Here is an 11,906-nt window from a genome sequence, read left to right as displayed (position 1 = left end):
AACCGGGGTTGGCTGCGTACATGGCACGCGCTCTAAGCACTCACACCTGCGCGCCGATTAATCAGCATTTTAACAATAATCAAAGACAAATTAAATAAAATAAAGCTCACTTTCGTGTAAGACGCTGCTTTATTTTGAAGACCCAAGCCGGAAGCTGTGCGCGTGTTGCCGGTGGCGTGACGTCAGAGCAGACGGGCGCAACAATAGCGACCTGTGTGGATCAATCAGCCGATCACAGATCGATCAGAGCCGATCAGCTGCAGCAGCATGTCGTTCCAGCCCAAGAAGAGCAGCGCGAGACCCGCGGTAGGTTCAACCGGGCCGAGCAGGGATAACCGGGCCGAGCCGGGATAACCGGGTAGAGCCAGACAAGGGCAGAGACGAGCCGGCATAACGGGGCCGAGCCGGGATAACCGGGCTGGCATAACCGGGCCGTGCCGGGATAACGGGGCCGTGTCGGGATAACCAGGTCGTGCCGGGATAACGGGGTAGAGCCGGGACAACCGGGCCGGGATAACGGGGGCCGTGCCGGGATAACCGGGCTGGGATAACGGGGCCGTGCCGGTATAACGGGGCCGAAGGGAGGAAGGATGCTGCAGCTCCGCCTGTCAATCACCGGCTCAGCTCGTTATACAGCTGCAGGGTTTTAATATAAAGATGATTTAATATTTAAAAAAAACATCAATAGACTGAAAAGCTTTGATCTCAGATTAAATGTAACGACGTCATCTCTGCACGCGACCAATCAATCAATCAATCAATCAATCAATTAATTAATGAATCAAGATTAAAACCTGTCAGCTGATCATGAGACAAAACAAATACAGTTAATTATGGAACAATTTGAGAATAAAGCAAAAATAAAACACGTGGAAATAAAATAAAATAAAATAAATGTTACAATAATATTAATAATAACTAATATTAATAAAATAAATAAATAAATAAAGTAATTAATTAATTAATGACGGTGAATCAAAGACTGAAAAGGTTTTAAAGACACTCAGATCTTCATTTCATAACTTTATGTTTCAAGATGATTTATTATATTATTATAAACTATATAATATTAAACCTTTGTTCATCCTCTCCGTTTCCAGGGCGACCGTCTCATCATCAAAGGAGGAAAGATCGTCAATGACGACCAGTCGTTCTACGCCGACGTCTACGTCGAGGACGGGACCATCAAGTACGTTTAATATTATATTTATATTTAATTCACATTCAGTTTAGATTATATTCATATTTCTGATCAATGTGTGGTTAGGGTTAGGGCTCAATGATGGGATGTGACCCAGAGTCACCTGGTGTAACTTATTGATTCATAAAAATCTGATACAGGAAAATAAATCAAATAAAATGTGGAATATATATAATTAACCCTTTATTGGGCAAATAATTATATTTGGTAACTTCTGTAAATATGCCAAAATATCTTTCCTTCCTTTCTTCTTTCCTTCCTTCTTTCATTCCTCCCTGCCTTCTTTCTTCCCTTCCTCTTTTCCTTTTCTCCATCCCTCGTTCCTTATTTCCTCCGTCCTTCCTTCCTTCCTTTCCTTCCTTCTATCTGTCCTTCCTCCCTCCCTCCTTCTCTCCTCCCTTCCTTCTTTCCTTCCTCCATCCCCCTTACTTCTTCCTTCCGTCCTTCTTTCTTCCCTTCCTCTTTTCCTTTCTCCCTCCCTCGTTCCTTATTTCCTCCGTCCTTCCTTCCTCCATCCCTCCTTCTCTCCTCCCTTCCTTCTTTCCTTCCTCCATCCCCCTTTCTTCTTCCTTCCGTCCTTCTTTCTTCCCTTCCTCCCTCCCTCCTTCTCTCTTTCTTTCCTCCCCCCTACCTTCCTTCTTTCCTTCCCCCTACCTTCCTTCTTTCCTCCGTCCTTCCTTCCTTTCCTTCCTCCCTCCGTCCCTCCTTCCTTTCCTTCCTCCCTTCCTTTCAATGAGTGTCCTATAAAGGGTTAAGATTTATGACTGTTTAATTAATTTGAATGCTTTAAACTGTAAATGTAGAAAAACTCTGGAACTGTTTTAAATGAAGTCATTATTAGTAGAAGTCCACTTAAATACACTGCAGGTCAGGGGTGTCAAACATGCGACCCGTGGGCCAGAACCGGCCCGCCGAGGGGTCCAATCCGGCCTAGTTTCCTTCTTCCTCTTTTCCTTCCTTCCGGTCTTCTCTTCTCTTTCCTTCCATCTGTCTTCTCTTCCCTTCCTTCCTTCCTTCCGGTCTTCTCTTCTCTTTCCTTCCATCTGTCTTCTCTTCCCTTCCTTCCTTCATTCCTGTCTTCTCTTCCCTTCCTTCCTTCCTTCCGGTCTTCTCTTCCCTTCCTTCCTTCCTTCCGGTCTTCTCTTCCCTTCCTTCCTTCCTTCCGGTCTTCTCTTCTCTTTCCTTCCATCTGTCTTCTCTTCCCTTCCTTCCTTCCTTCCTTCATTCCTGTCTTCTCTTCCCTTCCTTCCTTCCTGTCTTCTCTTCCCTTCCTTCCTTCCTTCCGGTCTTCTCTTCCCTTCCTTCCTTCCTTCCGGTCTTCTCTTCTCTTTCCTTCCATCTGTCTTCTCTTCCCTTCCTTCCTTCCTTCCTTCCTTCTGGTCTTCTCTTCTCTTTCTTTCCATCTGTCTTCTCTTCCCTTCCTCCCTTCCCTCCTTCCTTCCTTCCTTCCCTCCCTCTATCCCTCCCTCCCTCCTTCCTTCCTGTCTTCTCTTTCCTTCCTTCCTTCCTTCCTTCCTTCCTTCCTTCCTTCCTTCCTTCCTTCCTTCCATCTTTTTAATGATCCGGCCCACATGAGATCAGATTGGTCTGTATGTGGCCCTTGAATGAAAATGAGTTTGACTCCTCTGCTGTAGGTGACACAATATTTAATATCTATCATTCTTTTGTGGTTACACCATTTGACATTTTGTGGTTACACCATTTGACATGTTCAGGAGCATTCAGTCTTTTGGTATAAAATGGGTCAAATGTCATTTCAAATCTCTCTTATTGATCTTTTTTTAATATATTGATTATATTGAACTGGGCGTAACCTCCATGATGTCTTGCTGCGGAGTTCAGTCTGAATTCAGTCCCTCCCTTCCTTCCTTCCTTCCTTCCTTCCTTCCTTCTGTCCTTCCTTCTTTCCTACCTTCCTTCCTTCCCTTTCGTCCTTCCTTCTTCCCCCCCTTCCCTCCTCCCTTCCTTCCTCCCTCCTTTCTTTCTTTCCTTCCTTCCTTCTTCCTTCCTTCCTTCCTTGACTCGAGGACAACAGGAGGGATAAAACCAACAAAAATACTAAATGTACATTTTAACAAACCTGATGCTGAGCTCTGTGACCATTAGTAACGCGATGTGTGAATCCAGTGATGATGTTTGAGAGGACAGGAAGTCACTCAGCGGATCAGTTTAGGCTCACTTCCTGTGTGGCTGTGCAGGCAGATCGGGGAGAACCTGATCGTCCCGGCCGGCGTGAGGACGGTGGACGCGTACGGTCAGCTGGTCATCCCCGGAGGCGTCGACGCCAACACCAACCTGCACGCTCCGCAGAAAGGCCTGAACCCCGCCGACGGGTTCTACCAGGGGACCCGAGCCGCGCTGGCCGGAGGGACCACCACCATCAGTCAGAACCAATAATACACCAATACACTACCAATAAGCTACCAGTAGATCAGTGAGAGGCTAGCAGAGGCTAACGCTAATGCTTGTGCCCACAGTGGACCACGTGCTGGTGGACCCGGGGGTCAGCTTGCTGGTGGCGTTCGAGCAGTGGAGAGACGCCGCCGATCTGACGGCGTGCTGCGATTACTCTCTTCATCTGGACGTCACACGCTGGCACGAAGGACTGTACGAGGAGATGGAGACGCTCATCAAGGACAGAGGTACTGCAGTACTCTACTATAGTACTACTACTACTGCAGTACTGTTAGAGGTACTAGTACTTTACTGTAGTACAGTTAGAGGTACTAGTACTTTACTATAGTACAGTTAGAGGTACTAGTCCTATAGTACAGTTAGAGGTACTAGTACTTTACTGTAGTACAGTTAGAGGTACTAGTACTTTACTGTAGTACAGTTAGAGGTACTAGTCCTATAGTACAGTTAGAGGTACTAGTACTTTACTGTGGTACTGTTAGAGGTACTAGTACTATACTGTAGTACAGTTAGAGGTACTAGTACTTTACTGTAGTACTGTTAGAGGTACTAGTACTTTACTGTAGTACTGTTAGAGGTACTAGTACTTTACTATAGTACAGTTAGAGGTACTAGTCCTATAGTACAGTTAGAGGTACTAGTACTTTACTGTAGTACAGTTAGAGGTACTAGTCCTATAGTACAGTTAGAGGTACTAGTACTTTACTGTAGTACTGTTAGAGGTACTAGTACTATACTGTAGTACAGTTAGAGGTACTAGTACTTTACTGTAGTACTGTTAGAGGTACTAGTACTTTACTGTAGTACAGTTAGAGGTAGTACAGTTAGAGGTACTAGTACTTTACTGTAGTACTGTTAGAGGTACTAGTACTTTACTGTAGTACAGTTAGAGGTACTAGTACTTTACTGTAGTACAGTTAGAGGTACTAGTACTTTACTGTAGTACAGTTAGAGGTACTAGTACTTTACTGTAGTACAGTTAGAGGTACTAGTACTTTACTGTAGTAGTGTTACTGACTGTAAATGCTTGAGTTTCGCTGCTCTGTGTTTCAGGTGTGAACTCCTTCCTGTTCTTCATGGCCTACAAAGACAGATACCAGAGCTCCGACTCTCAGGTGAAGCTACCTTAATATTATATTAATATATCATCATCATCAATCATTATATATTATTATTATTTCTGTAGCTGATGTCGTTGCTGGTTTCTTGCTTTCAGCTCTACGAGGCGTTCGGGGTCCTGCGAGATCTCGGCGCCATCGCTCAGGTCCATGCTGAGAACGGTGACATCATCGATGAGGTAACACAGTCTGACCAATCAGACAGAAGACTCATAAAAACAGTGTTTGATTCATAAACTGCAGATTATTATTTTATTATTTTATTATTTTATTAACGCTGAGTTTAAACTGGTTTGTGTTTCAGGAACAAAAGAAGCTTCTGAGTCTCGGAATCACCGGACCTGAAGGTCACGTTCTGTCTCATCCTGAGGAGGTACACACACACACACACACACACACACACACACACACACACTCACAGAGACACGCACACGCACACACTCATATACACACACACACACACACACTCTGTCTCATCCTGAGGAGGTACACACACACACACACACACACACACACACACACACACACACACACACACACACACACTCTGTCTCATCCTGAGGAGGTACACACACACACACACACACTCACACACACACACACACACACACTCATATACACACACACGTTCTGTCTCATCCTGAGGAGGTACACACACACACACACACACATATATACACACACACACACACACACACACACACTCACACACACACACTCACACACAGTCACACACACACGCACGCACACACACACTCACACACTCACACACAGTCACACACACACACACACACACACACACACACACACACACACACGTTTATATTTGAACTATTTTGTGAGATCAGCTGTTTAGTTTTATTGAAGCTCGTCTTGCCGACCCTTCAGGTGGAGACGGAGGCTGTGTACCGAGCCCTCACCATCGCTAAACAGGCCAACTGCCCCATCTACGTCACCAAGGTGATGAGCAAGTCTGCTGCTGATGTCATCGCCAAAGCCAGGAAGAAAGGTGACATCATCCCTCCGTTCTTCATCAGGCCCGTTAATCCAGATTAGATGAGACGTCCGTCTGGACTGTGCTGCTGTATGAATGTAGTTTAACTGCTGAGTATGTGTGTGATCAGCAGCTGTTGCCCCCGACAACACACACAGCTCCCATCGGGGTCTTCAGATACTGTATAGCCCCGGCGGGGAGTACCTATCCTCTGAAAAGAAGCCAATGCGGAAGTAACTTAGAGCTGCATTCTATCAAAAGGCCACCGGGGGCGACCGTCTCTATACAAGTCAATGGAGAAGTAACTTAGAGCTGCATTCTATCAAAAGGCCACCAGGGGGCGACCGTCTCTATACAAGTCAATGGAGAATTCACCAACTTCTCACTTGATTTCTAACCTCAGTAAACGTTTTCAAAATGTGTTTATGGTCTCAATCGCTAGTTTAAAGCCTTCTTCAATGCAGTATGATGTTCATTTGGGACATTTTGGCCTCCCTGATTTTATATGTGACGATAAAGCAGGCGACGTGGCTCCGTTGTGATTGACCAATGTCCTTGAGATCCAGCCCTCGCAACCAATCACAGCCTCCCCGCTCCGCCGTTAGTCCCGCCCATGACTCCGCCTCATGCCCATATAAGTAGAATCCATGTTTTTATTTTTCCCAGCATGCACCTGAAATTCTCAAGATGGCGCTGCCTAGATTCGAAACTATTGGCTTCCGAGCAGCAGTCCACACACCAATGGGTGACGTCTCGGATGTTACGTCCATTTCTTATATAGGCTGGCCCCATAGAATTACCCCGAAGTTCCTGCAGTGGAAACACACCTTATGTCACACATCCACCTGTTCCTGTTGTAGAGGCAGATATGTGTGTGTCATGAGTGAAATGAGAAAACAGCAAGAAGAGGCAAAAGGTCAGTTTGAAGATGTCGCAACAGGCCTTACAGGTGAAATCAACATGGTAAAAACAGCTCCCTGTAAAGAGTAGTTTTCCACCATGTTTAATATTCCCAGGGAGATCTGGTCACCATCACTTATGAACAGAATTCCAGGAAACCGAATCTTAGCCGGAACGTGTATTGTAAATCTGCAGGATTACTTAACTTCAGTAATCTTTAAGTATGAGACGGAGAACAGAAGTCGTCGAGCAGCCAACTGGGATCTTTATTGCAGATACTCAGCATCAATACAAACAGCAAACGATAGACCCGTGGGCCAGATCCGGCCCGCCGAGGGGTCCAGTCCGGCTCACTTTCCTTATTCCTCCCTTCCTCGAATCTTCCCTTCCTTCCTTTCTGTCTTCTTTTTCTTCCTTCCTTCCTTCCTTCCTCCTTTATTCCTTCCATCTTTCATTCTTGTCTACTCTTCCTTCTCCTCCTTCTTTTCCTTCCTTTCTTCCTTCTATCTGTCCTTCCTCATTTTTCCTTCCATCTTTCTTTCCATCTTTCCTTCCTTCCTTCCTTCCTTCCATCTTTTTAATGATCCGGCCCATGTGAGATTAAATTGGGCTGTATGTGGCCCCATCTATAGCATGAGTTTGACACCCATGCTTTATACCATTGATTGCATGTGGTGTCGTGCGTCATTGTGTGCACCAGGTCAAGTTGACCTGGCATGTTGAGGCTAATATTCAGTTCCTGGAATTCTATTCATAAGTGATGTTGACCAGATCTCCCTGGAAATATTAGGCATGGTGAAAAACAACTCCTTACAAGGAGGTGATGTAATAAACATGGTAAGGCCTGTTGAGAAATCTGACCTTTCGCCTCTAATGGTGTTTTCCTCATTCCCACTTCTGATACACACACATGCAGTATCTGCCTCTACACATGCCAGATCAAGTATGACACCCACACGCCGCCGATAGTATAAAGAGTCTGTAAGGGTCTCGGGGCCTCGGGGCTGATTGCTGGGTTGTGTCTCACTGATGAGTGCAGTGTCTTCAATAAAGATCCCAGTTGGCTGTTCGGCGACTTCTGTTCTCCGTCTCGTACTTTAAGGTTACTGAAGTTAAGTAATCGAGAAGTTCTACTACTCTGTCCGCAGGTATGGTGGTGTACGGGGAGCCAATCACAGCCAGCCTGGCCACTGACGGCTCTCACTATTGGTCCAAAGACTGGGCCACAGCTGCTGCCTTCGTCACGAGCCCGCCCCTCAACCCGGACCCGTCCACCCCCCAGTACCTGACCGCTCTGTTAGCATGGTGAGTGCTCCACCTCTGTTACCATGGTGACTAAGGCTCCACCTCTGTTAGCATGGTGACTATGGCTCCACCTCTGTTAGCATGGTGAGCCTCACAGGTGTGTGTTGTCAGTGTTGGACAACGTTTCTGTTAAAAATAACTACTTACATTATAAAGTAACTACATCACTGCAACAGACCAACACACACACACACACACACACATCTACATCACTGCAACAGACCAACACACACACACACCTTACATGTTCCTGCTCTTATTTCCTCCCTCTCATTTAAATCATGGGAATATTTACACCCAGTGAATTTCTGAGCTGCCGTACAGGTGAGCAGTGGTACAACCGGAGCAGGTGGAGCTACTGAGAACTTAACCTGTGGAGCTAACATGTAATCAGATTACTCTACCCCCCCCCCCCCCCCCCCCAACTCTGTGCTCTTCCCAGTGGAGACCTCCAGGTGACGTCCAGCGCTCAGGCCAGCTTCTCCACGGCTCAGAAAGCCGTCGGTAAAGACGACTTCACTCTGATTCCAGAGGGAACGAACGGCATCGAGGAGAGGCTGTCGGTGGTCTGGGACCGAGCTGTGGTGAGATCACATGACCTCTGACCTCTGAGACATATTTAGAATCAGTTTAGTTTTTGCATGTCGACAGCAGAACATCTTCTAATGCTCTTACATGGCCTCCTGAACAGGAACCCTCCTCTGTTGAACCTCCTAAAAGCTTTTTAGGACACACGCTGTCTAAACAAGTATTAAAGAACAGGATGAAGTTTGACTCGACTTACGTCACCTTACATCTATTTTTAATTCTCTCTGCAGTCTACGGGGAAAATGGATGAAAACGAGTTTGTCGCAGTTACGAGCACCAACGCTGCAAAGCTCTTCAACATTTACCCGCGAAAAGGTACGAACACACGAGGAGAAGAAGGGCTGAGATGAGATGCTTTGATCACATGAATGAATATGAAGTTATTCTGTTCCAGCAGTGTTTCCACTCACACTGAGGCTCAGCAGAACTCAGCAGACCTGTGTTTGTGTGTCTGTGTGTTTCTGTGTTTGTGTGTGTGTGTGTGTGTGTGTGTGTGTGTGTGTGTGTGTGTGTGTGTTCAGGGCGGATCGCTGTTGGTTCGGATGCTGACATCGTCGTCTGGAACCCAAAAGAGACTCAAACCGTTTCTGCAAAAACTCACAACCTGGTAATAAGAGCTGCATCACAAACAATCAGCATTCATCATCAATCATTCCCATCACTGATCATCACTGACCACTTCCTGTCCTGTGTGTGCGTAGACGCTGGAGGTGAACATCCTGGAGGGTTTGGAGTTTCGTGGTGTGGCGTCGGTGGTGATCAGCGGCGGCCGAGTTGTTCTGGAGGACGGAAAACTCAACGTGATGGAAGGTTCAGGACGCTTCGTTCCCCGGAAGGCTTTCCCCGACGCCGTGTACCGGAGGATCAGAGCTCGCAGCAAGGTAACCTAGCAACCAGGTAGCCTAGCAACCACCTGTCAGGTCAACCAGGTAACCAACCAACCAGGTAACCTAGCAACCAGGTAACCAACCAACCAAGTAATCTACCAACCTAGCAGCAAGGTAACCTAGCAACCAGGTAACCTAGCAACCACCTGTCAGGTCAACCAGGTAACCAACCAACCAGGTAACCTAGCAACCAGGTAACCAACCAACCAAGTAATCTACCAACCTAGCAACCAGGTAACCTAGCAGCAAGGTAACCTAGCAACCAGGTAACCTACCAACCAGGTAACCTAAACCTAAACATACAGTGCTGTGCATAAAGGTAGAGGATGCTTTGAATTGTTTTTATTGATGAGCAGAAACGTAAAATCAGTAAATCAGTGAGCAGCTTCGTCTCCTCCTCCTGCTCAGTGTTTCAGGTGATCAGCAGGTCGGCTGTTGTTCCTCCATCTTGTAGAAGTCGCCACAGTTCTCCTTCTTCTTCTACTTCTGTGGTTTTTGAGCGTCTCAGCTGCTTCTGTCTCTTCGTGTTGATCCCAGACCGACTCCATGATGTTCAGATCAGAACCATCTGCTGCTCCTGCTTCTTCTGGTTGATGAACAACGTATGGCTCTGGCTGCAGAATAACTGTGGACCATGAGACGCTCCCTGATGGAGTTTTATTATAGAGAAGAATCTAAACATCCAAAGTGCCCAAAATGTTAACACAGTGGTGAATGCTAAGAGAACATTCTGGTTTGACACACAGCTGATCAACCAGCAGGTTAACAATCAATAACCAGACAGATAACTGACAGGCTAACAAACCAACCAGTGAACTAAATAACTAACTGGTTAAAGAACTGATTAAATATTTAACTAATTAAACAAACTAATACTAAACAACTGGAGATATTGATTGCTATTGATTATGTTTGATTGATCAGTTTGTTTGTGGTTGGTTTTTTTTACTCTGCTCAGATGGCCGAGGCTCGTGGCGTCCCCCGCGGAAACTATGATGGTCCGGTCCATGATGTCATCAGTATGACTAAGTCGGTCCCGCCCACTCCGACCACCAGAGGGACCCCCTGTCCCAAAATCCCAACTGCCCCCCGAAACCTCCACCAATCAGGATTCACCCTGGCAGGTAGGGTTCAGTCCTGGAGGTAGTGGAAGCAGGATTTCAATCATCCTATCGGTAACGTTTCTTGTCTTGTCTGCAGGATCTCAGGTCGACGATCACATACCACGACGCTCCACGCAGAAGATTGTGGCGCCGCCTGGAGGACGATCCAACATTACATCCTTATCTTAAAAAACAACAAGAGTTAAACTGTTACTCTGAGTCAAACCTCAGAGCAGCAGAACGTCACCAAGTACTTAGCGCTACGGCAACCTAACAGCGAGTACTTGATCCTAAAGTTACTAAACCGACGACAGCGGTTCGACCATCGAGAACCAAAACGCACACTGATGCTACAACTACTAAAAAACATATGACTTATTTCACTAGTACTGCAACACAGCAAATCTTCCAAATCTGCGACTAGTGATTATCTTCTTCAAGTATTAAACTCTAAAACAACCCTCAACCATCTTGAATTAGCCGAATCAGAATCGTCCGCTACTCAACAACCTTTATGGACCAAAACGACAGACGGCTCCTCTAAAGCTCCTCCGCTCCTACAACCATCAGTCTAATTCTTCAATCACTTACAGAAGAGCTAACAGACTAATTAAATTTCCCCTTCAGGGATAAATAAAGAATGTTTGAATTGTTCTGTAATTAGAATGAAACTCTGCATCCGTGGTACTAAAACACTACAAACAATGAACAGTTAGGAAATAAACCTTCAAACAGGTTCAAGATCCTTTTTGTACTTTTTTGTATTTCAACTAGTAATGAATGTTACAACAATGGTCCTACACCCTGCAACTACTTAATAATATCACAACTACTACGAAATGCTGGAATATTAGTACCTCAACTCGTACTAAACTGTACAGATACCCAACAGCTACCTATAAACTTAAAGTCAGTCCTCAAACAGCTGAACTTCTACTAGTAGTACACCCTCAAGAACAACCTGTCAACTAGTACAGAACCCTACAAATACTACTAAACCCCACAACAGCTGTACTTCAGCTCACCCTCAGCAAGTACTACAAACTATGACGAGTACTGAACGATAAAACACTGGAATTAGAAACCAGTCATTTGAAGTACTCTACTAAACATTTCATCTCAACTTAAAGCGATGGTTCAGTGTAATATCAACCTAGCGTCATATTCACCATGAGGTCTAATCAGCGCCTCAGACCTTTATTTTCATTTGGTCGGAAAAGAGTGGAGTTAGAGCCATCAGTTGAATGGCTTAGCACAGATGCTAACGTGACCACCAGGCGCTAACGGGACCACCAGGCGCTAACGGGACCACCAGTGTATGTGGTAAATGACCTCACTAATAATGTCTGGATTGTTATCAAACTACTTCTAAAGCTGTAAACATCGTCAAAATAT

The 11,906-nt window shown here is 45.6% G+C and overlaps 1 protein-coding gene across 1 annotated transcript in view; it reads left to right on the top strand.

Annotated features, from left to right (window-relative positions):
• LOC128381588 (dihydropyrimidinase-related protein 4-like) overlaps positions 1-10,700 on the top strand; it is a 16,847-nt gene extending 6,147 nt beyond the window's left edge. Inside the window, exons 3-16 of the mRNA XM_053341634.1 lie at positions 1,101-1,189; positions 3,400-3,584; positions 3,679-3,843; positions 4,670-4,731; positions 4,833-4,913; positions 5,039-5,107; positions 5,623-5,743; positions 7,777-7,933; positions 8,376-8,517; positions 8,752-8,836; positions 9,043-9,128; positions 9,223-9,402; positions 10,367-10,532; positions 10,609-10,700. Coding sequence (XP_053197609.1) covers positions 1,101-1,189; positions 3,400-3,584; positions 3,679-3,843; positions 4,670-4,731; positions 4,833-4,913; positions 5,039-5,107; positions 5,623-5,743; positions 7,777-7,933; positions 8,376-8,517; positions 8,752-8,836; positions 9,043-9,128; positions 9,223-9,402; positions 10,367-10,532; positions 10,609-10,700 — 1,680 coding nt within the window. The remainder of the gene's footprint in view (positions 1-1,100; positions 1,190-3,399; positions 3,585-3,678; positions 3,844-4,669; positions 4,732-4,832; positions 4,914-5,038; positions 5,108-5,622; positions 5,744-7,776; positions 7,934-8,375; positions 8,518-8,751; positions 8,837-9,042; positions 9,129-9,222; positions 9,403-10,366; positions 10,533-10,608) is intronic.
• Positions 10,701-11,906: the final 1,206 nt, after the last annotated feature.

This window comes from Scomber japonicus, chromosome 20 (assembly GCF_027409825.1).
Source record: "Scomber japonicus isolate fScoJap1 chromosome 20, fScoJap1.pri, whole genome shotgun sequence".
Classification (NCBI taxonomy): domain Eukaryota; kingdom Metazoa; phylum Chordata; class Actinopteri; order Scombriformes; family Scombridae; genus Scomber; species Scomber japonicus.
Note: the sequence above shows the minus strand (reverse complement) of the source record. Positions and strands in the feature narration are given on the sequence as shown.